A 27691-nucleotide genomic window follows, 5' to 3' on the forward strand; every position below is an offset into this window, starting at 1 on the left:
TGCAGGGTGTGGATCTTTAGGAAAAAGGTATTGTGCTTTAGGTAATGTGGGCATTGTTTAATGATAGTCATGACAGCTTGAGTGGGTTTTCTCTGTTAATACTCACAATGCAATTTAAATTAATTTTCTCATGCAAAGTTAGTTAGTGACTACACAAAATGCTAATTAGTTTAATTGGCAGCATGGAAATAACTTTAGAGTAGCAGAGCAGTTTTTCTAAACCAAATCAATTTTTTTTTGTTGCCATGTTTAAATATTCCAAAGATTACTTTTAAAATGTTAAAATTTACAAGTTTACCATGTTACAGTTAGGACCAGTTGTGTCTTTGAGTTTTCTCAGGACCTCCTTTGTCAAGAGGATGACTTAACTGGGCTTTAGTTAACCATATAGACTGGTGGGTTGAACACACTCCTGTTACATTCAATGGAGTGGGTCAATCTTTCCACAAGGTGATCCAGCTGTTTATATAAGATGTGCCTGCAGTTCCTGAAGATGTATTTCTTTCCATTCCTTGTGCCTAGACAGCTAGGTTTAATTAAGCATACATCTTTTATAAGATAGCATTAGATGATATGAATCCTGTGCCTAGGAAAGATCTCTTGTAAGGATCTCTGAGGCAGATCTCTTGTCTTCACCTTTTGTGGAACAGGAGCCAGTTGATTATGTCCCTGTGCTCTGGAACCCAAGCAAAAACATACAGTGTTTTGCCAGGAGTGGTTATTCACGGGAGATACTGAATTGTTTTGCTCTGAGCTCTTTTCTGTTTAGAAGCAGTATTCATCGTGGAGAGCTAGTCCCTTGCTTGCAGCAGAGAATCCAAAACCAGCAAGTGGATCTTTTGGATTTTCTAGAAATCAGTTACAAACTAAGTACTTAATATGAATAAAGGCTTTCAAACACACACAGTGCTCCAGCATCTTTTTTGGTGATTCAGATTGGGTTGCTCTTGATCCACTTTGCTTTTTCCTTTGAAAACTCATAGTCTCTTGGTGCAGCCAATAGAGTGACGGTATCCTGGCTCTCAGTGAATTTCTACAGAGCTGATTTATAATGAAATTAATTTAAAGCTATGAGACTAATTGGCTGAAGACCCAGTGCATATTTGCTTGTACAGTTTTTTGTCAATGAAAATCAAGTTAACCTCTTAGTCAGAACCCAGTCAATCTTCTGCAGAAGAATGAGACATAGACTTGAATTGGGCATTCCTTGGATTAACTCACTGTGAATCTCCAGACTGCACTTGGGGACATCCTTAGTGACACTTAGTGGAATTTTACAAGGATCCAAATTTAATGCGCGCTAGGTAACCTTGACATTCATGTCTTGTCTCTCACTTCCCCATCCCTTTTTAACAAAGCAGCTACATGGTATTTTTCTGATATTTCTTCTGCTACGTGGCTTCAGGAATTTGCTTATTCGGAGCCCTGCCAAATGTGGCCCTTCCAACTTGTTTCTTGGGGGTAGACATAAAACAGAAAAAAGAGTTACAGAAAGTACTGAAAGATGGAAACTGTCTGCAGTTCATCGGATACCAGCAATTATACTCCAGGCAAGCTAAGTCCATAATGCTGGGAAGTGGGTGTTTTCTCATGAGAAGTTCAGAGAAAGCATTGTTTTAGTCCCTAATGACTTAGGGCTGGTTTAGAAGGTTCATTTTGAAATGTTCTGCAAATATATTGAGTTACAGTGGCAGATATAGTGCAGGAGAGTGCAGAGTTCAGCAAGTTGTAGTGATTGGGGTCTATTTCAGTATACTTGAAAGACACTTACAAAGGTGAAGCATTTTAAAACTTTTCTAATCAGGCAATATCTTTAGGTTTTCTTATGCATTGTTCAAGTCAATTCAAAACTTTCTAGTGGCATGTGTTGTGTGCTGGGTTAACTTAGGCATTTCACTTCTGCAATTTCCATATGAAATTAAGGCAGTTTTACAGGATATACCCTTTCTGATAGTCATAGAGGGAATAGTGTTTGATCATAAAATCAGATTTGTTTGGGTTGGAAGAAACATTTTCAGTACATCTAGTCCAATGATGTGCTGCCCCAATGCATTGAGAAAGGAGCATTTATTGTCTGCTTTATTGCTGGGGGCAGCGGTGGGGGTGAGAGGGGGGTAATAGTTTGACAGAAAAAATATTTGCTTGAGACCTTAGACTTTTTAACCTGAGGCTAAAATATACTGGGACCATTACACAGTATGGCAAATCAGAGTTGTTGCGCGTTGAACTGGGCATATAACGTCTATATATTTATTGTGACTAGCAGAATCACCTAGGATTTATATGTTTCTCCTATAGTCTGGTAAAAATAGGTTTATACTTTCCACGAATGACTTGGAAAATAGAGTGGGGAAGTAGAGAGTGCTGAGGTTCACAGCACTCACGGTTAAATGGGGTATCATGATGCTAGGGACTAACATTTCCGCATTTCACACCAGATTTTGCTTTTACTAAACCTATTGATGTAGCTTTTTCTTGGTGTATAGTAACTGACTTGACTTGACACAAAAGAGGCAATAAAAGATTAAAAAATGGAATAGATATCTCAAAATGGACAGTTTCCTGTTCTTCGCTCTCTCTGTATCTTTGAATTCAAGTTCACAAGTGGATTCCTGTTTTCAGATGCTTCATGTCCCTGCTGCAAAGAAAAGGGTAGGGTAATGCCAGCTCAAGTAACCCTGTCTGAATGAGGCACCAGGTAGGGTCAAATATTTAGAACCAAGGAAGCAGACATGTGGAGAGGTAAACAAGTCAACAATTCTTGCACTGCTGTACAGTGATTGCTGAACTGTTGGCAGACTGTTAATATATTGTCACAGTTGTTTTGATTTTCCTTACTAACATCCTTTTGCACTCTGTTCAGAAGGCAAAATAAGAAGAGGCAGGAGAAAAGACCAGTAGAAAAAAATTTGAAGAAATTATTTTTTCTTAGTGCCTTATTTACTGATTGTTTTTTCCACTCTTTCTTGTTTTTGATATATCTTCTTTGTCCGGGAGGAATTTGTAGGTTAGGTTTTTTTCTCCATTAAGCAACCTTAGCTAATGACTAAAGAGAGCAGATGCATTGTGCCTTGAAGCTCTGCAGGTCCCAGGTAGCTGTGTTTGTACAGATGTATCTTGTACACACAATGAGAGTGTGTGGCTGTGGGTATGCAGGGTAGGCACACTTTTGCTGATACATCTCTGATTTATGCCACAGATACTCAGCAGGGAAGCCAATATCTGCATCAAGATGCAACAATTTCTGTTGTGTCAACAAGTGAATACTGAGGTGCAGTTATTTGCTTTTATTTATGAATTAGGGTCTGGAGTAGCTCCTAGGGACATCAAAACTGCAATCAGACTTTTGTTACAGAATGGCCATTTTTTTTGGACCCTCAGGTAAACAGTGCTCAGGGTACACAATTTAATGTTAGAATTATTTTTTATACTGTCTTTACATAGCTCTATGATCTATGGAGAAAACTGAAACTGATTCTTTCCTCCTCTAAGCTCTTTTTTCTAACCATGATAGAAAATTCTGACAATCTAATCTGTATTTTTTCATGAAGGAATTATAACTTTAAGATAGCTGAGCAGCATGGCTAAAAAGATGAATGCTTGAATGGGAATATTAATTTGAATATTATTTTTTTAAATATTTTTCCCTTCAAGCATCTGACTGACCAAGTCCTCTTCCCCCTCCTCTTGCATTCACGTTGTGTAACTGAATCTGTTTTTTCCAAATTACTTGATCATTTTAGGAATTTCTTGTTTGATGACCTATGCAAAAATAATACATCACTGTTTTCTGACAGGCAAACAATTTGCTGACAGGCTTTTTATGAAGACCAATTCCACGTTATAGCTATCTTTGACTTGCCATATACAGGCAGACCTTTTCAGAGGGTTTTGTCCTTAAAGCCTCAGTCATGAAGTCACTTTGTGACTCAACTTACTCTAGATCCTTACCTTCAGTGCCTTACAAAGTTTCTAAATGCATCTTACAACTCTTGCCATCTCATTTCTCATTAATATCTCGCTGCACCACCTCCCATCTAGCATCTTCTGATTTAGCACTGCTGCACTCTGATCTCTGGCAAAATTCAGGAAACAAGTTTTCATGCCTCGCTTTAGCAGCATCTTGCCAACCACATCTCATTCATGCAAAACTCCTTTGGATTTACCATGTTCAAACACTGCCCTCCTTCCTTTTGTGTAGTTTTAAAAGTAATGGCTTCCTTCTCTGGACTTCTGATGTACTTATACTGCCAGTACTTGCGTGGAAGAGAAATAAAAGCAAAGCTGGTTTAGTAGCTTAATGATTTGCCCAGCAGCTAAATGTCTGACTGTGCCCAAGGACAGTGCTTCTGAGCAGTCCACAATCCATCTGCTGATAGAAATATTATTGTAGGGCTGGGACTTATTTAAATAGTAACCTAAACTAAAGTGACATGTTTAGTTGTTTAGCTGTTTTATTTCTGACATTTTACAACTTCTAAAAGCTATTCTCTTGATATTCTTCACAGGGTTGTGTTTGTGTGGTGCTTGGCTCTACTGTGTTGTAGCAGTTTTATCCAGATTAGGCAGGGGGGAATTCATTTTACACAGCATTAGAAAGCTGTAATAAAAGTGTCTACAATCTGCAGGAGAAGTACAACCTACAACAGGAGTTTTCAAACACTGCTGAGGAAAAATGCACGTATTTTTGCATATTTTAATTCAAAGCTAAACTTATTCAAAAATAAGTGTCTAAATTAAGTCATAGCTTTACAAAATGCCTCTTTCCTGGGTTTGACTATAAAAACAGTTTAGGATTTCTAGCCCCAAAATAAATACCTGAAATTAGGTAAGGTGTATCATATGCTTCCTACTCTGTTTCATTAGAGTCTGTAGTAATAATAATAATAATAGTAGTAGTAGTAGTAGATAATAATAAGAACAGTGGTTTTATTCTGTGGGACAGTGGACTGTGAAATGGCTTGCATAAATCAGAAAACATGTCTTTTGAACAAAAAGCAAAAAGAAGGAAAAAAAGCAAAAAAGTGAAGACAAAAAGGTTTAAAATACCTAGATTCTTTTCTTAAAATTTTAAAGCTGATAGGTTTGGTATTGCACATTCTAAAAGGTGAACATTATATATTTCAGGGACAGAAGCAGGTCTGTAAAAATGGAAGCTTGCTGTAACCCCCATGAGTAATATACTTTTTTGTGTGTTTGTTTGTTCTCTAGGAAAAAAAAAAAAAAAAGAGAAATAGCTGTAAGCAAGAAATAGGTGGAATGAAGGCAAGACTAAATATTTTTATTGCCTGTCTTGTGCTTTTTTTCTTCCTAAATTTCATTCATAAGAGGCCTGTATGTAAGATGTAGATTGTGTGCCTTTGTCCACAGCACATTTAACCTTGAGTTCTTTGGATAAGAGAAAAATGTATACAAGATTTTCCTTTCTTCTATCCTCTGGTTAGAATATCTTTTGTTTAAAAGGATGCAAACTCAGCTGGAAAATTTTCCTTTACCTTGGCAGTTTCAAATATCTGACATCCTCATTTGTAGTAGGATCGTGCAGCAGTATATCTTCTCACTAGTGGTACAAATAGGTTCTTTCTCCTCTAAAAGACAATAAATTTCCACCCTTTTTATATGTCAGAAGCTTTTATCCTTCTGTTAAATTATGGTCAGATTGGGCAGTGTGTTCAAGGGTGGCACACAAATGGCTTTTCTCACTGGATTAGAGAATAAGAAGTATTCTGTTACATTTGTCCCCATAAAGCAATGGGAAGACATAACATACAGCTAACATAATGTAAGTGCTCTTGTAGTTACTGCTGTAGCACTCTAGCTGCTGGTTCTCTCTGCTGCTCATTAGTTTCTGATATGTGTGTTTGTAGCCTTCCCCTTTGTCAGAAACAATAGAGATCAAAAGAGCAGAAAGGAGCAGGGTGAAGAGGGCAGGCAGATACTCCAGTAACCATATCCCTCCTTTCATTTGCACGGTACCTTTGCCTCTGTGTGACATTGCACAACTTTAGTTCCTGGTTTTTCTAGTAGGCAGGTCGATAAAGAAACACAGGGGCTTATCTTTGAAGCAGGGTGAAAGCATGTGGAGTGGCTGCCTTGTTTTTCAAGAATGGAAGAAACTGGAAGGGGTAAACCAACCTTCATTTGTCTCTTCCTCAAGTAATTAAGCCATTAATGAATTTAAATGCTTAGATATATCTCTCTGCTGTTCACTTTTTTCACTGCCTTGGGTACAGAAGTGTTAATTTCTAGAGGAAATGTCTTGCACATTTAAGACAGTTGTTACCTGAGCAAACCTTGTTCTGTAGCAGCACCTTGTGGGAAGGAAATCAGACTACAGTCTACAGACATTCCCAGAAGACAGTTGCTGAGTGAGCATCTGCCATCAGTGAGCTGAGCAGCTCATTTTATTACTGCTATAGAAATTAGGAGATTCTAGAGTAATAAAAAGCACATCCATTAGGATGATATACAGAAGGCACCCCAAATACATTTTGATTAATGTTTGCTGCTATTTTTTTGAGAAATAAGAGGATTAGTGTACTATGTTTGTGTGCATCTAAGAAAAAAATTACTCCCATGTGTAGCAAATATGTTCTGGTTGAGTTCCTTACTTGTAATTTCTTAGTTTTAAATCTTTAAAACCTTTGGATTGTGATGTCCAGATAGATACATATCTTACCCAGGATACAAGGTTGCATTGACCTCTAATCTTTACCAAAAATGAAATGTTTTAATTATGTCTTTTTAATTTTTTTTTGCAGGAGGCAATAAGCTGCAGAATCAACATTTTCGCCTAAACTGGGCATGGATCTCCTTGGAAAAAGAGTATTACTTAGTAAATGAAGACACCAAGTATCTTGATGTTGTTCTTAAACGGAGAGGTTACCTGGGAGAAACTTCTTTTATAAGTAAGTTCAAGTCTAACCTTCTCAGTTGCTTCTATAAATCACTGCCCAGCTAATATAATGCCCAGTTGATATAACATATCAATGCAGCTGTATCCTATTGCTGCTGTTGCAGGATAAGCAAACTGTATTCAAAGGAATATGTTTATTTATTAAAGAGTGTGTCTCTTATATGCTATGCATATGATTTCTATAGTTAAATAATGAAATTTTTTTCCTTATGTGTATTTTTTTTGTCTTCTGCAATTAATTTCTGAATAAACAACCCAAGACATGGTCCTTCTTTCTTTGATTTGATTGATACCACTGTTTATTTGTTCCACAGAATACAGTTCCTGTCCAGATCTTCTTTTCCCTGTAATCAAAAAATACAGTTGTAGCAATTGAAAAGACAACAATAAACATATTTCATTTTCTAGGAGGGCTCTTGTGAGCTGATCTACCAGCAGCCATGAGCATTAGGCTCATTTTCTTCACTCTATGTTGGCAGCCAACTGAGGCTGATACAGGAGGTGTTGAAAAATGTTTGCAGTGTCTGGGGAGTGGAAAGGTGAAAAAAAGGTTGTGTTATCACATTCTGCAACCTCACATCTGTTTCTAGCTTCTGGATCTGTTTCCTTCTCCGATGCATTTGCACCAGGGAACATTATCCTTGTACAATTTCACACTGAAACCTATGGTGAGCTTACACTGCTTAGAGAAAACACTCAATTTAAAGCTGTTTTTGCAGAGATATGTATGCATTTACCTGGCAAGTTTCTGTTTAGGGCTTTTTCTGATTAAAAATCTGAGTTTCAGGTAGAAAGATGCAGTAGGGACATCTATTTTGGCATGAGATTTAAGGGATATGGACCTTAACCAACAGGATTGAAAGAATTTGTTAAAAGAATCTGTTTTGAACAGTGTGAACCAACTTTGCTAATATATTTCTTTTAAAGAAAGGAAAAGAGTGATGAGATAAATACATAGTTAAGGATGTGTGGTTTAAATAATTACTGGTAGTGAATAATAGATACTGATGTGACTTCTGACCCTTCAGATAGAGTGCTTACAAAATTTTCTGCCTAAGGATTCAAGGTCAATTTCAGTATTGAGCTGACTAAAAAATCCGCAAAACCAGTCTGAGTAAATTGCCTCCAACTACCTTAATCCAGCAAATGGAATTACAGAATTGAAAAGAGCATAAAACATTCTGCTCAAGATGCTCACTGGCCCTTCTGGTCCGTATGCAGTGCCAGAGTCGCTGAAGCTTTATAGGTTATATAAAATTGGCTATGACTTAGGATGAGGCACAGTCCTGAAGAAAGAAAGGCAAGGTTTGTAGGGAAAGGTCATGTGTTTCAATGCATTAAATAATGCAGCTGTAAGAAACAATCAGAGAAGGGAGAGGTTTTAAGGGGTTTTTTTTCTGAAAACCTAGAAAAGCCTTTAAGATTTCAGTTGTGCTGTAGGATTTTAACACATGAGCTGGAGGCAGTTCTGAAATACTGTCTAATTTCCGTGAGGATCTTTCAGATAGCCTTAAAGTGGGAGTGAGATGCCTGTGAAAACCTGTTTCAGAGCAGTCTGAATCTGAGGCTGGAAGGCCTGTGCCATCTCTCTGGATTGAGTTGTTTGAATTTTTTCCCATGGACTTACACTTCAACTTCACTTTAACCTAGTGATTGTCATTATGCAAACATGGAAATAAGAGTACCATAATTTTTAAAAATTCTTATTGCAAGGGCAATGAGGGCAATGGTTCAGGTTTTGCATCTTCTTTCGTTTTTATTCAGTATATTTTCCTTTGTGTCTTTGTGTTTTCCTTAGCTTTCCCTTAAAGTCTGAACTTTCCAGGGGTGTTTTTATTTTTCCACCTCTATGTGTGACACCCAATATAACATCGATCAAGAGAAATGGATTTAGTTTGAATGTGCTCAGGTTGTGGAAAGTATATTTTTCTACATGTCTTTTAAATGTGACACAATGGGAAAAAAATTACTAGTGATGTTTCTAATGACCTGAATTTCTGGTTTTGGCAGGCATTAGCACCAAAGATGGTACTGCCAAGAAAGATAAAGACTTCAGAGGAAAAGCCCAGAAGCAAGTGCAGTTTAATCCTGGTCAAACCTTAGCTACATGGCGAGTGCGGATTTTGAGTGATGGTGAACATGAGCATTCCGAGTCCTTTCAAATTGTTCTTTCTGAGCCCGTCATGGCAATTCTGGAATTTCCTGCTGCATCCACAGTGGAAATTATTGACCCAGGAGATGGTGAGAACCTTTCCAGAACTGTACTGCTAATATGTGCATATACCAAAAGATAAACTGGAGGGCAAATGCTGTGAGTAACAGTGGATACTAAAAGTTTACTGTCCTCAACATATTTCTGAGGACAGACTTGGGCATCAGGTAGCCATTTTTCCTCTATCACTTCAAGTGCTTGATGAAGGTACTCAGGCAGCATGTTTTTATTAAATACCTGCAATTTTTTTATGATATGTTATTTCTAGGGAGTTTGTTTGTTTTCATTTTAGGTGTAACAGGTTTTCCACTAAATCTGTTTGCTGAATGTATCTGAAGAGTGGGTTGGAGGCTGACTTGATTTACTCTGCCGTGGTAATTCATGTTGGAGAGGATGGTACAAGAAAGTCTAGGCTGGTTGATCACAAGTTTGGTCTTGGAGCAAACTATTTGCATCAGTTAAGCCTTGATATGAACCTGAGAATGTCAGTAATTGTAAAGTTCATTAGACCAAGTGTATCACACGCTGTGTCAAAAACAAAGAAAATTATGGTTAAATATAAATCAAGAAAAAAGCTGATTCTAAAAAATTCTAAAATAGAAGTAGAGCATGCTCTGGTTGCTTTGTATTTTTTCAGCTGCATCCAGTCACTTGAAGCCATGGGCTGTACTCATACAGAACTGTCCTTAAGGAATCTTTTAAGTATGGGATGACCATAACGACTTGAATTATATGGTCTTCCCTAATTAGCATTTAAAGGGTATTGGGCATGGAAATTGCCAGAAGTGTCTTAGTTCCTAGATACAAGTTAAACCAGAGCTTATCTCACATCCATTTTTAATCTCTGAGAAAAATGGTGCTTGACTTGGAAAGCAGCATGTATGAGACACAGAAATAACTTGAAAACGTGTTAAATCTCTTTCTCTTTTCTATTATCAGTAAGATAGCACAGTTAAAGGTAATTGACTGAGTCTTTATGCCACCAACAGTATTTTATATTTCTTAAATTAAGATAAAATTTTTACAGTCCCTGAGAATTTGTATTAATTATATGTAAAGAGAAGTTGCAGAGGGCAATATCAAATGTGCAGCTGTAAATCAAGGAATATCTAGGAAAAAACTAGAGAGAGAACTTTGAGGGAAAGACTGTGTTTCCTAACAGTATTTTGAAGCTCAGGGTTTACCAAGCTCACTGAATAAGAACCATCAAAAGTTTTATTCTGCTTCCAGTTAAAAAATCATTGCTTTGAATTGTGTAGCTTTAGGATCAAAACTGAGAGTTTGTTTGGAAAGCTGTACCATCCTCTTTGGGTATGGGACATTAGTTAATGTTTTACTGGAAGTATAGATTGCATAGGGATATGGTATTTAATACTAGCTGTGAACGTGTAGCTAATTCTCCTCCAAGCTTTTATGTTCCTAAGGTCTGTTAAACTTTTATAGTGCCATTTTACTCCTAGTTGAATAATTATGAGAGAGAGAGAGAGGAAACCAAATAAATCAGATTCCTACATGTTTTGGAAGGTTAGAGTTTTTTATTTTGTCAACTAAATTCTAAAGGGAGAAATAAAAGAAATTAAATAGGTTGGGGTTTTTTAGTGCTGCCTTTTGCTTTACTTTAAAACAAAAAAATTCAGGATTTTATATTTTTCATGTTGAATTTTTGTCTTACCAGAATAGTGAGTAGTCTCAGTCTTATCAAACCTGAATTACAGCATTTTTAAGGCAGGCTTTTTGACCTTAAGTCATGCTAGTAGTAGTTGGAGAAATAAAAGCCTGGAACATGTTTTCAAAGAAGTCACCTGACAATTTTCAGAACACTGTTTGCCAAAGTACTCTGAAATGATGAAAAATTGCATTGTGCAATCAGCTGATATCGCTTAATTTGATATTATACAGAATTATAATCTGTTTGGGTTGTAGTCATAGTAAGGAAACTGTAAAGATGCTTTGTAGTTAGGTGCATAGTCACCTTTTGTTCTTGAGTTTTTGAGAGAACAAGAACAAAATTGATCCTGAATCCCAGTAATAGCATAAAGCCCAGCAATCTGATTACATGAGCATTAAATAATGAAGGAGTTCAGAATGCATCTTAGTGGGATTTTCCCCTGAAAAAAGATCTGATATCCTTTTGTGTGGTACATTTTAGAGTGAGATTGCTCCTCAGACTTCACTGGCTGTATTGGCTGGGTCTCCTAGTAAAAAAGTAGTGTAGACATGTAACCAACTCAAATCGAATGTCCAAGTCAGAGTAAGATGTCAAGAGCTCAGCCTTGCTCCTCAATGCCAAATGATTTTCCTGGTTATCTTGGTGCAGTAAATTAAAGAATGGCCTTGATGAACCACAGACTCTCTGTGAGATGTGCTATTGATACTTCTGTAGTTAACAGTTAATAATTAAACACCATGGAAATAATAAAAAGACAGACTTTGAGGACAAATTCTCCAAACACTGTCTTGCACCATTAACCTTAGAAAAACAAATCAGTCACATTAGAGACAACTTAGTAAGGACTTGTGAATTCAGACCTAATGATCTGATTTTCTTTTCCATTTCTGAAACACTGATGAACTCTACTTCTCTCAGTCTCCAAGTTTTACTGACAATTTAGTGGCATTGCCAATAAATGCAAGTTACTTGTTGCAATCTAGAATATTCAAAAATGCTCTTAGCTAATGTACAAGTGACTTTACCAGGTTCTTTTCTTTGCAGAATCAACAGTCTTTATTCCTCAGTCCACCTATACTATTGAAGAAGATGTTGGTGAGTTATTTATTCCAGTCAGAAGAAGTGGAGATGTGAGTCAGGAACTGATGGTCACCTGCTACACACAACAAGGTAGTAGAATCTACTATAGAGTTAAAAAAAATTACAAGAGTGGAAAAGAGACAGAAATTTAAAAATATTTATTTCATGTATTTTATAATAAAATTGTTTATAATTCTGTTAATTACTTTTTCACCTAAATATCTTCAGTCTCAACTGGAAATACATTCATCTCTGCAATCTGTCTAAGAGTATTACTGAACGCAGTTTAAAAAGCATCATGGAGAGGTGAAGAGGATCTGTGTTCTTTATGTTTCTGCAAGATTTTTATATGCAACCCCTTATATTTGAAAGTGATGAGAACTGAGAGCACTGCAGTGATTGCCCTGGCTATCCTTCATTTGTTTATACCTTCAAAAAAAAAATATACAAAATAATATCGCTTAGTTGTCATACTTGTTGTTCCTCTGACTTTCAGTCTCTTACTAATAATACATGTGCAGGGCATAGGGTTTCTACACCTGTGGTTTTATTTATTTTTTTTTTTTTTAATCTGGAGCAATATTTTGTGTAAAGTGATCTGGAATCCAGATAAATTGTTTTTGTGACATTTTGTCTGTTCAAGCCCACTAGTATCTTCAATATGGGTAAAATATACTAAGGTAGTTAACTGGTAATCCTCACAGGGGCTATTTTGTCAGTCTGTCTCTTGTGATAGGCAATATTCATTCTGACTGGAAAGGTGCAAATTATTTGAAGAACCACACTCTTCCATTGTATCGTGTACAGAAGTAGTGGAGACCTCAGAAGTGGGTCCATAGACCTCTGACCTTGTCCACAGCCCGTCTTATCACCAAAAAGTAGACAGAAATTCAAAGATAATGAAAATAAAATTTCATATCTGTGAGGAGATCATTGTAACCATGGTATGTGTAGTGACTGTTTTCCTTTTATGCCACAGGAACAGCATCTGGCACTGCCCCAAGCTCTGTACTTTCCTACTCTGACTACATATCCAGGCCGGAGGATCACAACAGCGTTCTACGCTTTGACAAAGACGAACGAGAAAAAGCCTGTCGGATTGTCATCATAGATGACTCCTTGTATGAAGAGGCTGAGACCTTTGATGTTTTGCTGAGCATGCCCATGGGTGGAAGAATTGGTGCAGAATTCCCAAGCACTCGCATTACCATTGTACCTGACAAGGATGATGGTAAGATACCATATAATCGAAGTGATACCCCCAGTGCAGGGATAGAAACTGCAAAGAACATCACTTTCAAATCAGCACGTGGGTTTTGTTTTTCTTCCTGCTGGTTAAAACACATGCTGCTTCCATCTTGAGATTGGAAAATATTATTGGAAAGCTGTGCGAGTTTTTGAAAGTATTTAGTAAGGCTATTTTATTGTTTCACAAAATCACATGAGCAGTGATTCAGAGGAAGGATCTGCACCTTTCTGTTCTGTCACATTAACAGACATAATCCAAGATGTTACCTTGCATGGGCAGCCTTGTTGGGGCAGAAGCCATCTAGCAGCTCCCAAGAGGAAAGCTATATTTCTTCTGATTTGAGGCTGCATTTGAATTTTACTGCATAAAAGTATCCATTTGTGTTCTCTTTGTCTTTTTAATATAGCAAATATTCAGATAAAAGTAATGTTGCTTTAGAAATTGCCTCATATGGAAACACTGACAGAAAAATGTCATTTGTTCAACTGGTTAATAATTTTAAGATATTGCTTTGAAAGGGACACTTCTGGGGTTGATTAGAAAAATGGGTGTGACTAAGAGTAGAATCAGCACACTGTATCACAAACTGCTTTCAAAAATACATGCATTATTGCTGCCTCAAGCCTCTCCTTTAACACTTCAGCATTGGTGTGGCAGTTCTTTTTCTAGGAGAAATAGCATGAAAGCTTCCTGATACAATTGCCCCATTTATGTGTGAAGTTTGGAGACTGACATCTCAACTGTAAATTCTGAGATAAGACTACTTGATAAGCTGTTTGAGTCCTCTCTGTGAGGCCATAAACCATCTATTGTGACACCATCGTATTTCCTAAAGACTAAAGGGAGCAATTACATAGTACAGGACTCTTTGAAAGTCTGATGCCAAAGCAGACCATTATTATCAGCACAGTGATTTCTCTCTAGGTAAGGATACAAAAGGCAGCTCTTCAAGGCAGGAAGTCTGCACCCATCTAATTGCCTCATAAATACTCAGTCTGCCTGAAATTTCTCACCTGTAATCCTGTGACAGAGGTGACTTTGTTTTCTCTGTGGAGCATTTGGGGAATCATATAGCATTAATGACTACAACAGGCTGAAAAAACAGGTCTTGTGAAGTAGGAGATCATATAGCAAATGCAAGCCAAAATAGAAATCTTTATCTGACTCTGCTACTATAGCAAACAAAAATTTATTCATTTAGGAGCTTCTACAACAGTTTGATTTGTATGAATAATTTAGATGAATTCATGAACTTTAAAATTTGTGCGTAGCAAAGTATAGAATATTTAGAGAATAGCTATTAAAAACATGTATTCGTGGAGAAGCTGATTACCCAAAAATTGAAGATATTCTGACTGCTTAAGTATATATATGGAGAGTTTGGGATGGAGAGAATGATTCTCCAAGACATTAGTTAATATCAAGGATGAGCTGAAATTAGACCCTCTAACTTCAGTGGGAATCTCAGTGACTCCAAGTAACAGCAGAGTATAAAACATTTTATGAAACTCACACAAAATATTAGGGAAGTTAATGAGAAACCTCTTTTAACAATGCCATTAGAAAGCAGGAGAAGTAATTTAGTTTGTGTACCACGGTTTAGTTTTAATTTTCTGCATTTATGAGCACAAGATGCCTCAGATATACAAACTTTTCTGCCCAAGGTAATTTAGCAAAGAATAATCTTATGGGGTTTATTAAAAAAGAGGGGGAAGTGTTTGGGAAATTAGAATAGAATATTTTCATTATGTAGCAACTGACATATCTATGTTTGTTGGTAGGAATAAAGAATATTTGGTATATTAAAAGATAAGGGGTCTTTGAATGATAGGTTTGGAACACTTTTTTGCAAACATTCACTTTTCTTTTTTCACCCAAAGTGTTGCATATGTGGTATTTGAAATTATGTGGCAGAACTCCTTTTTTACAGTGAAAGAACTCCCACAAAGAATTCCAACACATGCAAAAACAATTCACTTACCAGTAAAATTTCCTACCACTTGCTTTTTAGTTTGCATAAAAACATAAAGCATGAAAAGTCTGTATTTGTTTCATCTGACATCTGTTGCACTGCCTTATCTATAAAAAGCAGAGAGCAGAATACAGGGTAGATAAATTATAGATTACACCTTGAATTTTTTTTATGTGTTCACACACACATACAAATATATGTTTACAAGCACATATTTTTGTAAGGTTTTAGCACCCTGGCAGTCATGATTGAAATTCTGCATAAATAAGCAGAGGATTTTAAGTAGAACTGATTATTATTGTTTGCAGTGCACAAAATTAATTTTACTAAGTTAAACCAGCATGGAATGTGAAAAAAAAAATTTAGCTTTTAACAGAATGGTTTAATTCAGAAGATGTCTAAGATAGAGGCTGGTAGAAGCTTTAGCACATTTGTAATAGCCAACAGCTGTAGTAATGCTGTAATGCTAAATTCTGTGGTCCACTTCAGTCTCAACTTCACATCTACTGATACATATTTCTCATTGTTTGTTTAAATTCATCTTCTACTTTACAGAGTTTCTTTGGACAAATGTCACAGTGTGTCATTAAGTGATGTCTCCAATAACTGTGACTGGATTAACATTATGCATTGACTTCTTCAGGCCAAACAACAGAAATAGCAAAGGTCAAAGCTTAATTATACTACAGGAGATCTTTCCTATGGAACTCAAGTCAGCACTAGAAACATTGTCTTATGTCCTCTGGCATTCCATGTGAGTTAATTAGGAAACACTCACCTTCAGCACCTACCATCCAAGTCTTTTATTTTTAGAAAATGCCCTTAGGGTCTAACTAAAATGGCATAGTTGCTATATAATCCTGACAATAAAAATAGTAAGAGGCATGCTCTGGTGAACTACAGTGTATTCACTAAATGCTAGGCAACTGAGAAGTTTAATTGGGCATTATACAGTTGTGCTGTGCTGCCAAAGCCAAATCTGAGGAAAAAAATTGTAGTATGTAGAACATGCACTAGTATATTTATATATTGTGAATGGTGATTTTCAGATTGGTTCAGCTATGGGGACATGTAATTTGGAAGGGACGTTTCCTGATAGGTAGTAAAGTTAGATAGAAAAAAAGACAAGGATTAAGTTAATGAAGCAAATAGCAGAAAAAACTTCATATGGAAACCTTGGATTCAAAGTTACACAGGCCACTGCAGTTAAGGCACTAAAAAACAAAAACAGTTTGTTGGAGTCAGATGTGATAGCTATTAACTGTGAACCATGGAAGAAAAGCATGCATAGGGAAAAGACCTATGTAAATCATCCACTTCTGGGGTGGCACTAATCTCACTTGGTATTAGCCTCTATAACTTTAGACATCTGATTCAAATAGGCTATTACAGCCTTCTTCTGTAGTTATTGAAAAGAGAGATGTGCACTCAGGAAACATCCCATCCTAGGACAATTATCTATGTTGTTGAGCTCAGTCACCAGGGATACCTGGTGCATCTGAATTCATTGATTTATGACAGAAGATATAAACCCTACCTTAGAAATTTAATTTGCAAACACAAAGTTGTAAGCAGTGCTTGGCATGAAGGACATACCTATACTGCATGGAGAGCACAGAGTTCAGCATAAAGCTCATTTGAATGAAGCAATTTACATAATAGATGAATATTATGCATCTAGGAAAAGGAAGATGAGGTTAATGTGCCCTTTTCATTCTCCTTGGACAGAGGAATCCTGGAATTCAGTCTACGACTCATGAAAACACTCAGACCCTACTCTTCCATGGAAATGCCTTAATCCTCAGGCACTTAGCTACTAAGCTAGATCAGCCTGGAAGTGCTCTCAGTTTTTCCAGCTGTAGCAGTGACTCTGAAATCATTTCATAGAGAGAGAGAGAAAAAATGAGATCTAAGTCTTTTGTTAGTATTCATATGGGGATGAAGAGCCTGTAATTTGGTTCCAGCACTAACAATGTTCCTGTCTTGTATGCCACAAGTCTGATACAAAATGCTTTAACAAGGTTTGAGTCAAAGCTCTGCTTTTTCATTGTCCCAATATTTTAACTGCTGTGCTAGTTTAGACTCTCTTTTACTTACTTGTTTTTTATTGTGGGCAAATTTAAAACTTGAGTTTGTAATCACATTTGGAAACCTGAAGAGAAGAGATGTGGTGAATGCAGAGCTGGAAGTTTGCACCTGAGGGAAAAATACTTAGAGTTATTTTGTGTGCTGCACATTTTTTGTAAGTGGCTGTCTCCCCATGTGATTTTAATTCCATGCCACTGTGTTTAGTGTTGGCGTGAGAGCACGCAGCCTTACAGCCAGGCTGACAAACAGTCCTCCTGCCTTAGTGGAATTGTTGAAGACTCATGCTGTTCACAGCAGGAAGTACATTAAATACATTTCTTCCACTTCATTCACATTAGATGGGCAAGAAGCTGCTCAAACTTCTTGACATTTCTACACCAAGGCTGGGAAAGCAAAGGACTCAGATTTATGTCAGAGATTTGCTAACCATTATCTTTACACCTGATCAACAGAAGCAATCACTCATACCATCCACATGATAGAGGATAGCACTGTCTGGGAATATTTTACAGATGAGTAAAATGGATGATGGTATCCTAATGTAGAAAGGGAATGTTAGAGGTTAAACAGAACAGGTTAATTTTTTAGTCTTCTGGAGATTTCATTAAAACACTTGCTGTCACTTTCCTTACACTTAATTAAATTTTGAAAATCCTTAGACAATGTTCTGGAAATTGGAAACCACTAACCCTTTTCCAGCTTCCTTGGAGCAGTAGAGTATATTAATATTTACTATCAATAGCCTGAAAAGTCAGTACTGCAAGGTTATGCTATAAATGTATGCTTTGCATTTTCTTCTAGCAGGCAGGCACTATGAACTAACTCTCAGTGTGTGTACTGAGCCAAATTTAAAGCTTATGATAAATAAGTGTTTTATTGGTAACATTGTTTATCAGAGGAACAACCTTATCTCGCAAGGCAAGTTGGAATCTCCTTATTTCCATTGGTCTCCAAGGCAGACAATTCAAATATGCCTTTTTCTCTATGCCAGTAGGTATGTCAGATCTTAAACTGAACAGGTGGTTGATTAATCTTGGTAGTTAACATCTGCTAGTGCATTTGTCCAATTTTAATTACAGTCTGAGCACTACAGGCAGAGCATGCCCACTGTTATGTTACTGACTGGAGTCATGATTTGGCCAACTATCCATAACTGGTCTCTGGAGATGCCTAAATTACTGAACTAGTTCTTTTTTCCTGTGCACATCCATCTTTGATTACTTTCTCCCTTTTATGTTTTTACAGTGCTTGTGAGTCTGATGCCTCTGGCACTTCTGTTCACCTTTAATTTCTTTTGTCCTCCCTTTAAGTAAAATCTCTATATTACCCCCTCCCCTTTCCCCAGCCTGTGGCAGGTGGCCAGGTTGGCAACTAATCAAGAGAAAAAGTGGATGACAACCAGCTTATGACAAGTTATACTCCCAGTTTTCTTTACTAATAGCTTCTTATTATCACCAGTTCAACAGAGTAAAAAATGTTCAATCCATGATGATAGCCTTGAAGATTTCAAAAACTGCCTGTTTGCTGCCTATTACAGAAATTAATTAATGTCATACCTTGCAGTAGGACATTCTGTAGAGTAACCAGGCACATTTATGATTTGCTTTCTTAGCATTATTTATTGCTTACAGTTTATTATGTATGTGTGTCCCATTTTATAAGTGTGTGTGTGTATATGTGTGTGTGTGAACTACAGATGTTGGATTAATTTTTGTTCATCTGCTTAATAACTAGAAATATAGTCCAACCTTGTGATCTGGGCTTCTTTGATAGGTGAGGAGGACAGAACATGGACAGAACATGATCTCCAGGCAGTACTTTGTCACATCTATTTCAGATGGCTCTTTTGCAGTAGGGGAGGCAGCTGGTGGAGCACAAAGCTCTTCAGCCTTCACTGCTGTATGTTTTTAAATGGGTTGCTTACATCCAGTATTACACTTCTATTTTCACAGTAATTGCAGTAATATTTTGAGGAGAATGTTGAAATGCAGAAAACTTTTAGTTTTGTACTCAAAGCGCATAAAATAGCCAATGAGCAGAAAGCACAAGATTACATGAGCTGTAGAAAAAAATTATGCCTTCTGTTAAATTTAGAACAAGTTTAATGAAGTGATGTTTTTATGTGAACTGGTATTGCATCCCAGAGCCTAATGCATTATTGGTTTATGACAGTTCACTCAAGAGTACATTGAACTGCTTTCTCTCTTGTGTCTTGCTGTAACATATACGTTTTTGATGGCATTGGTCTTTGTACTGTAGATCTTGCATTTAAAATACACTGTTTAGAAATGAATGAATGCCTAGAAAACTATTCTAAATTAATCATCTGTTCATTGTCTGATATGGTTGTAGGGAGTGAATTTAGTGACTGAATGAGTGCTTTGCATGTTTGAGATTTGGATAATCAAGTTGAGTCTTGTTGCATTCAGTTTTTCTAAGGCTTCTTCAATCATCTTCTTCCTTACTTTGAATCTCCTCATACTGAGACTGCTCATAGTCTTTAAAGACCCAAAAGATACTGAACACTGTAAACATGGTAGCCCATTGGCCTTTAATGACATCGATTCTCCTTTTGAACTTGTAAATTTTTAAAAGAGTAATTCAGCTACTGTCTCTTTCCACTGTCAGGACACTCTTTTGTCTCTCATACAAATGGGATCAAAAGTCCAAGAAACAGTATACAAGGAGTTTTAACATACAGCAGAGCATATTTTCTTGTGTGAGAGCTCTGCTTTTGTGGTCTGATAAGTCTGGCTGTAGCTCTGGTTAAGGGATACCTTGCTTACTTTTCTTCTACAGCCACGCTGAGCTAAATATGTTCTGATTGCATGTGGGCAGAAAAGCCTGTAAGAAGTTGTTTCCACCGGTTAAGCAAACTAAACCTAACTGGCATTGTGAATGAATAGTAAGAGTGCAAAAATCTAAGGTTGGCTCAGCCAGAAATGTCTGCATACTGTATCTTTATCCGATTTCTGAAATGCTGCTGAACATTTATGGTTTTAGCCCTCAATTATTTACCTGATGTTTGAATCACTGACTGTAAGCACCTTCAAGTTTGGCCTCTTTGTGAAAAACCTTGTGTGTGGTATATTTAAGTGCTACTGCCAAGACTTTCCATTTATCTGTCTGCCTCTGTTTCATCGGTTTGTTGAGAATTTGTTACCAATCCCATTTTCCAGGCTTGTTATATAAATGTAATCTAATTAATTTTAGAAATAGAGCATGTAGAAGATTCTGAGTTGGTTTCATGCTCTGTGGGAGGTACAGCCAGTAGAAAAAAGGTATGTGAAATTCAGATGGTTGCTGCAGGCAATATAATCATGGTTGGGTGTGTCCCCAGATTCCAGTGTCTGTTTCTTCCTCTGTTAGTCTTTATATTTTTATTTCCATTGGTAAATAAGGCAATTATCTGCATTGTGGAATGATTTAGGCAAGTGATTGGAGCTTGATGTACTTACAGCAGGAAAAATCTTCTGGCCCTGTCCTCAGACTGAACATAGGAAAAACTCTTCCAACATGTGTAGTAGTTCCAGTGATATCAAGGTCTGTAGGTTATACCCTGAGGGGTGTGGAAGAATCATAACAATACTACTCTACTAATAAATATTTTCAGGTGTATATGTTAGTTCACTGATATATGAATTTGGTGTTTCGGAAAGGTAGCAATATTTCTTAGGAAACCAACAAAGGTCATTTAATTGCTTCAAGGGAAGGTCACCTATTAGGGTGAACTGCGCACAATGGCCTTTTTACTAGCATGCCATTTGCAGCTGGGAAACAATTTAAGAGTGCTCATTACATTCTTGTACATATTAATTAGCTATTTGATGAAAAATTCATTTTTGCTTTAAAGACTAACATCTTCAACGAGTTGAACCACAGTTTGTCCTCATGCACTCAAATGTCTTTACTCTCTGTTGTTCAGGAATGCTCTGTAGCTCATTGAGCTGTTACTGCACCATTTATGATCAGCAGCCTGGCATTAAGCAAAATCAAAATCAGCTCTGTTCTCCAGGCTACAAACTGTTCCTGAAGGCTGTCAAGAAGGAAGGTGCAGGTGCCATCAGATGGTACACTGTAGCCATCTCACTGCCAGCCTCACTCTTTCAGCTGGAGCTGTAGTCTGCTTCCTTTAGCATGCTACTTTGCTCGCATTTGAGTTTTGCTTATTGATGTAGCAGAGAGTTTAGATATGGACTCCAATCCTGCCAGGCAGATGCTGCTTGTGATGGTGCTGTGTCTAGAGAAACTGAAGCATGGATGCACTCTAACATAAAGTGTTATGTTAAATTAGTGTGTATCATAAATTAATTAAGTGTGAATCATATATGTTGTTCATAGCAATTGCTGCTTCACACCAAATTACTCTGCTGAAATTGGTAGGTTAAGTTGCATTAAATAAGAGTAAATAAGTGATAAGCCAGTGGAATCAATGTATGGCACTGCCATTGTGGATTAAAAAAGAAATGGCAATTTCCTTACAAAATCAAAGTGTGTTTGGTAAAGATGGTATTAATTTGAACACGTCCTATTACCTGTCACAGGGTTTGCAGAATTGTTTTAAAAAACCTCTTTAAGTCAATAGACAGAATGGTCTGTTGAGACAAACAGAAGACATTATTTGCTAAAGATAATGTCTGTTGCAATTTGGCTGAAATTAGCAATTTTGATTCTGAGGGGAATTTACTTTTTGATTGCAAAAGTTATGACAACACTACTAAGATGAAAGCTGTTAAGACTGCAACATATGAATTTGAAAATAATCTGTTTTGACCACATCAAATAAAAAGCTATTGGCATTTGCACAATAGGTACCTGCTACAGAATTTAGCTTTGACTGTAATCTTGACCCCTGCTTCTACAGCATTCAGTGAAAATAAATGACTCGGCAAATTAAATTCATTGTGCTAAATGCAAGCTCAGTTGCTTGCATAGTTTCAAGTGTGTGTAAATAGCTGCAGAATGGTGCTACCTAGTTTCAGATTTTAAATTCCTCTTTGATATTGTCTTGAGATAAAGTTTTTGTAATGGATGGTTTCTCTGGACTTTTCTTTTGCTGCTATTAACACACATATATGAGAGAGATTTCAGAAGGTGCCCTTTACTGCTATGAAACAGTAAATGCTCATGCCTTCTTGCTTTTCATGAACTCACATTCTTAACTGGCCTATCTACAACTCACATACATCATGTTTGTAATATTGGAATCTGGTATGTTAGGGACTCATCACATCAGTCCTTTAACGCCAGCTTTGATCCTGAAATGCAAGCAGTGATTGTGTAGGAATGGAAGTGTTCCCTGAGTATGAGCCAGATCAGTTCCAGCCAAATCTTGCCATGTTTGTCTGGTTTTGTATCCAAGTTAATTAGCAGTGCCAGCCATCAGGGCTCCTTACTTCAGATTCAGCATGGCCCTAACATGTCCAGAGTGTACCAGAACAAGCTTTGTAGGCTTGCAAAGCCTGGTTTGCACCTTCCGCATTACCACAGACTCCTGCTAGCTCTGGCAACTCATAATGTTCACCTCATAGCCTTGTTTGTACTGTTCATGGAAAGAAGGAAGGCAAAAGCTTTTAGGAATAAATAGCCTTAGCCCTAGAAAAGATGAGCCATAAGTTCATTTGTAAATACTGCTTCTACTGGTTCCAAGTATCTGAATATGTTGGAGTGCCATGTCTGTTTCTTTCCTCCTGAGAGTACATATATATGTGTGTGTGTGTGTGTGTGTGCATGCATCACTGGCAGCAAGTATCACTGAAGTTCACTTTAGTTTTAAGCCTTATCAAGGAGTCAGCATGAAAGAGTCTGTTCTTTTGTGTTTGTCCTAAATATCCTGCCCAAAGGATTTTTTAATAAACAACCTACTCTTTTGCAATGTTTTCCTAAAGCAGTCTATAAGGATATAATTTTAAAAGGTAAAGCCTCTTCGGAAATAAACATTTTTGTGCTATCACACTGATTTGATGATTTACCTTCAAAGTTAGATGTGTTCCTAACAACATGAGAAGTGTGTTTGTTTTCCTTCTTGATGACTGACAAGTGCTGTAGTTGAGATATGCCTCTGACTCTCTAAGTACAAGGACAAGGCAAAGTTTTCGTTTCTGTGCCAAGAAACCTGGGACTAAAGCTCCTAACCTTTCTCCTCTGATTATTGTAACTTCATGCCAGCGAAGTCTGTGGGTCTGAACAAAAAAACCCTTAGAAAACTTCCTCTTATTTCTCTAAGAGGAACCATTAAATTTGCAGTAGTCTCTCTTCAGAGTGATTACTAGATTAAAGGTCTGCTGTAAGTGAGCCGGCAGTCATTGAGCAGAATGTTTTCCAGACATGACCTGAGATAGACAATGCTTTCCCTGTTAGGAGCTTGGCTTTGCTCCTTCCCCTGGGGAGCTACTAACACAGCTTACAGGAAATGAATTTAGAAAACATTTGTAAGGATTTGTTTCCTAGGATGGGTAGCCATGCAGAATGTGTCTTTCATTGAACATACATACCTCAGAAAGTGTGAAAAACTCACTCTGAAATACGAGGCAAGCTAGCTGAAGGTTTATATATTTTTTTGTTTGGCTGTGACTACAGGAATGAACAGTATGTGAGGATTCTTCTTCGGCAGCAGTAAAACAAGTGTTAGAATAACGCTGCAAGAAAAAAACAATATTTTATTTTATGCCTTCCATCTAGTTTAAGGCATATCATGTAAGTTCCCTATGTAGCCAGTAAGTAAAAGGTAATGCTTCCACACCTCAGATTTTTCGGATTGCAGTGAGTGAGCCATTCTACCTGTCCTCCTGTATGCTCATTGTGCTGGGAAACCTGCAGTGGCCTATCTTTGTCCTTGCAAACTGAGAGCAAGTAGCTCCATGTGAGTACCTCTCACTAAAGTGCTTATAATGAGGTGCAGCCAAGTCCAGATCAAGTTCCGGAACCATTGGGACATAAGAGCAAGATTAGGCTTGGGAAAGTGTGCTGAACCCTAAGCATACCTGTTTGAGAAATGACGTGTATTAGAATTGATAATGTTTTCAACTGCCTTTATCTAACTATTGGCATGTTAATAACCATTTGGTCTTACTAGGTATTCTGTATTTTTATTGTCTAGAGGCTGAGGAAGTCTTTGTCCAAGAATTTAGAAGAACATTTTATGTCTGAAATGACACATTGCTTTGCAGATCTAATGTCCAGTGCTTCAGTATCCCTGTAAGGAGAACTCTCATCAAAGTTAATAGTAGTTACACAAAAGGTACAGAGGGTGTATCCTGTTCACCCATAAAAAGTGTTTCAGATAAGAGCTTCACAGTTCCAAGTATAAAAACAGCTACTGACAAGCCAGCCTCTATGGGCAAATAGAGTAAAATCGATGTGTGTCTGCCTGTACACACAAATACACACATCTTTAAATACACATACTCTTGAGTTTAAAATTTAAAAAAAAATTGAACCGACAAAGTTTTCATTTTCTAAAGTTAGACTTCTTCCGAGTTTATCTTTCATCCCTCAAAGGTTGAAATAATAATTTTGATAATGCTCAAAAAGGTCTATGAATCTGCACTATTTTTCAGTAAATACATTCATTTCCATTAATTTGTTGCATGATTTCAGTTTTAGCAGATAAGTAGGGAGGCAGCTGCAGTTTTTCATTGATGAGGGATATTCAAGGATTTCTTTTTTTGCTGCTCCTGGAGCACTGAGCAATTGTTGGGATCTTTGCTGACTGAATTCTAGTTGGCTTTATGCTGCATGGTATTTCAAACACGTTTGTGATACTGTAGCCTCATGATGCTGATAAATTCTCACAAGACAGCATAAGAAACTTGTGATGAAGTGCAAGGAGAACTTGGGTAGGTCTTTCTCTGCTTGGGGAGGTTGCTGTGATTTCTGCTGTGCAGTGGGAAGGCTGAGGCACTGGCTGTGCATGATTAATCTTGCATGTTTGAAAGAGGAATGGAAAGGATAAAAAAGAGGAGATGATATACATCCAGGATGAAGCTGGGATATGATTTTAATGCTCTTTACTTTGTGAAATTACTGTGGATAGGAAAACTGGAAAAGGGAGGAAAAAATGAAGCTAAACAATGTGTCAGTTAAGTGGAATAGCTCTTAATCTCCTTTGCTTTTTGCTCTTCTTTCTTATGAACTGTGGAGCTTTAGTACTAAGATAAAGACTGTTCACATTTCAGTTTACATGAAATAAGATTAATTTTGTTTTAAATGCTAGATGTGGGAGAACTAAAATTAAGTATTTGAGCCTTTAGTTAGCTGGAAAATGTTACCATGAGTAGTGTCATGTTCTAGTCAGGAATCTATGAGAATGTTCAAGTTAAAGTTTCATTATCTGTACTCACCTTCATATGTTTGCATCAAAGTGAAAAACTTAAGGAATTTCTGGCTTTTGCACAGGACTCAAGTAAAACAAGTTTAATGAGATACCACATTTGGTTTTGTACACAGATTCATATAAGCTGACACAAAATGTTGAAAATTTAGGAGGTAAGAAAAAGAGCACAGTGCCGATATAACAATTGCTATCTAAAACCATACAAACCAATACTTGAAAAGGAGCCAAAATAGCTAGACTTCTAAACCTTGAAAAAAGAAGCTTTATTTCACTTCCTGAGAAAAGCAAATTGCTCTCCACTGTTTAATGTGGATTTTATATTTTAAGTTCTTTTGATAACTTCAGTGTAAGGTAAAGAAGCATTTATGGACATTATTCCTCTTTCACCAGAACCAGCATTCTACTTTGGAAATGATGAATACTATGTTGATGAGAGTGCTGGCTACATTGAGGTCCGTGTCTGGAGGACTGGAACCGACCTGTCCAAAGCCGCCTCTGTCACGGTGAGGTCACGCAAGTCTGAGCCCGTAACTGCAGAGGGTGAGTTACTGCTTCACTCCCATTTCACACTGCTGCTACTCTGCACTTGCTGCTACACACTGCTGCAACGTGCTGCCACATCTCACAAGTGCTGGTTCAGTGGGTCTTGGTATAAGATTTTATTGTAAATCAAAGGTGACTCCAATGAGGGGGAGAGAGAATGATGAGGAGGACTCCATGGATATCAGAAGGCTAATTAATTACTTTATTATACTATACTATGTACATTTAATCTAAACTGAATCTGCCAAGTACTCACTCTGCACACACCTGCTCACACTGCCCGGAATCTCGGAACTGTCCCGTGCCAGTCCCAACACACACACACACACTTAGCCCCAATAGGCCAAGGAAACAAAGCATCCTCACTTTGGGCAAACAATCTCCCTATTGCATTCTACTTTGGCACAGCACAGGCACAGCAAATGATAAGAGTTGTGTTTTCCTTTCTCTGAGGTTCAGAGAATGTGAATCTCAGAAATCCTTGGGAAGAATTGTGCCTTGCTTTTCTCTGTGAAGAGAAATGTGACAACACAGTTTCAACCACATAAAATGAAAATTGTATGTGTCTTTCTCTTAGCAGATCTCTTCTTCCTAGAGCAAATTAAGTAGTTGTAGAATTTCAGAGAAACAGGAATAAGAGCTGCTATGAAGAATAGCACAAAGAGCAATACTTTTAAATCCTCATATAAAGACTGCTGCAAAGGCAGTTGATTGCTGCCTCAAGAGCATACTCTGGGCACGGTTATGTTCAATGGCAGTGTGCTGAGTTTTCTTCTCTCATTTTTACTGTAGGCAATGAGAAATTATTACCTAGTATCCTATCCAGGAACAGGATTGCTTCAGCTGTGTGGTTCTTGGATGCTTTGACAGAACTCTTGACAGCAGAATCAAGTGTTAGCACACTCTATTTTTTTCACAAAACATATCATAATGTTTAAACTAGGTTATTCATATAGAGGCAGCATAAAAATTGTCTTCCTTAGATGCTTATCCTGAGTCTAACTTTACTGTTATTTCAGGAATATCTAAACATAATATACTTGTATGTTGTATGCATAACACAATATACATAACACACACATATTTTTCTTATGAAAAAGAAAATTATAAAGTCTGAAAAAATACATGATTGCTTCAGCTCTGAACTTGCTTTTATGACTTGATGTCTTTATCAAATCTTGAATATTTTATTTATTTTATTTCTGGTAAAAAAATATCTTTCTTTACAGTAAGGATCTTCATTCATTGTGCCAGGACCTCTAGGCTTAAAAGCTAGGAATGTCTCAGTTCTTGAGCTCTCTAGTCTGTTGGTCACAGCATGAAAGCTCTGATATGGCTGGTTGCCTGTAAAACCATGAACCTGGTTCTTTCCCTTACACAGTGCAGCAGATCTGCTGCTCTGAGTTATCAGTCCTGGGGTTCTGCCTTACAGGCTTAGCTCCGGGGGAGTACAACAGTAGAGCTTTTAGGCAAGTGCCCATCTGATGATGGCCTTTAATCTGGCCAAATTTTGTGAAATTCACAGAATTCCAAACCTGATTTCCATTTCAATTTAAGTGTTTCCCCCAAAGCTTTGTTTCAAGAGCTCTGCTGTTTCTTCTCCCCAAAACCTAATGTTAAAACTGAG

At 37.2% G+C, this 27691-nt stretch overlaps 1 protein-coding gene across 1 annotated transcript in view; it reads left to right on the forward strand.

Moving 5' to 3' along the window:
* The window catches only part of FREM2 (FRAS1 related extracellular matrix 2), a 122955-nt gene that overhangs the window by 58049 nt on the left and 37215 nt on the right, over positions 1 to 27691 (forward strand). Inside the window, exons 3-7 of the mRNA XM_009085633.4 lie at positions 6762 to 6908; positions 8927 to 9157; positions 11842 to 11967; positions 12857 to 13108; positions 25912 to 26061. Of these exons, the coding sequence (XP_009083881.3) occupies positions 6762 to 6908; positions 8927 to 9157; positions 11842 to 11967; positions 12857 to 13108; positions 25912 to 26061 (906 nt within the window). The remainder of the gene's footprint in view (positions 1 to 6761; positions 6909 to 8926; positions 9158 to 11841; positions 11968 to 12856; positions 13109 to 25911; positions 26062 to 27691) is intronic.

Source organism: Serinus canaria, chromosome 1, assembly GCF_022539315.1.
Source record: "Serinus canaria isolate serCan28SL12 chromosome 1, serCan2020, whole genome shotgun sequence".
Taxonomy (NCBI): domain Eukaryota; kingdom Metazoa; phylum Chordata; class Aves; order Passeriformes; family Fringillidae; genus Serinus; species Serinus canaria.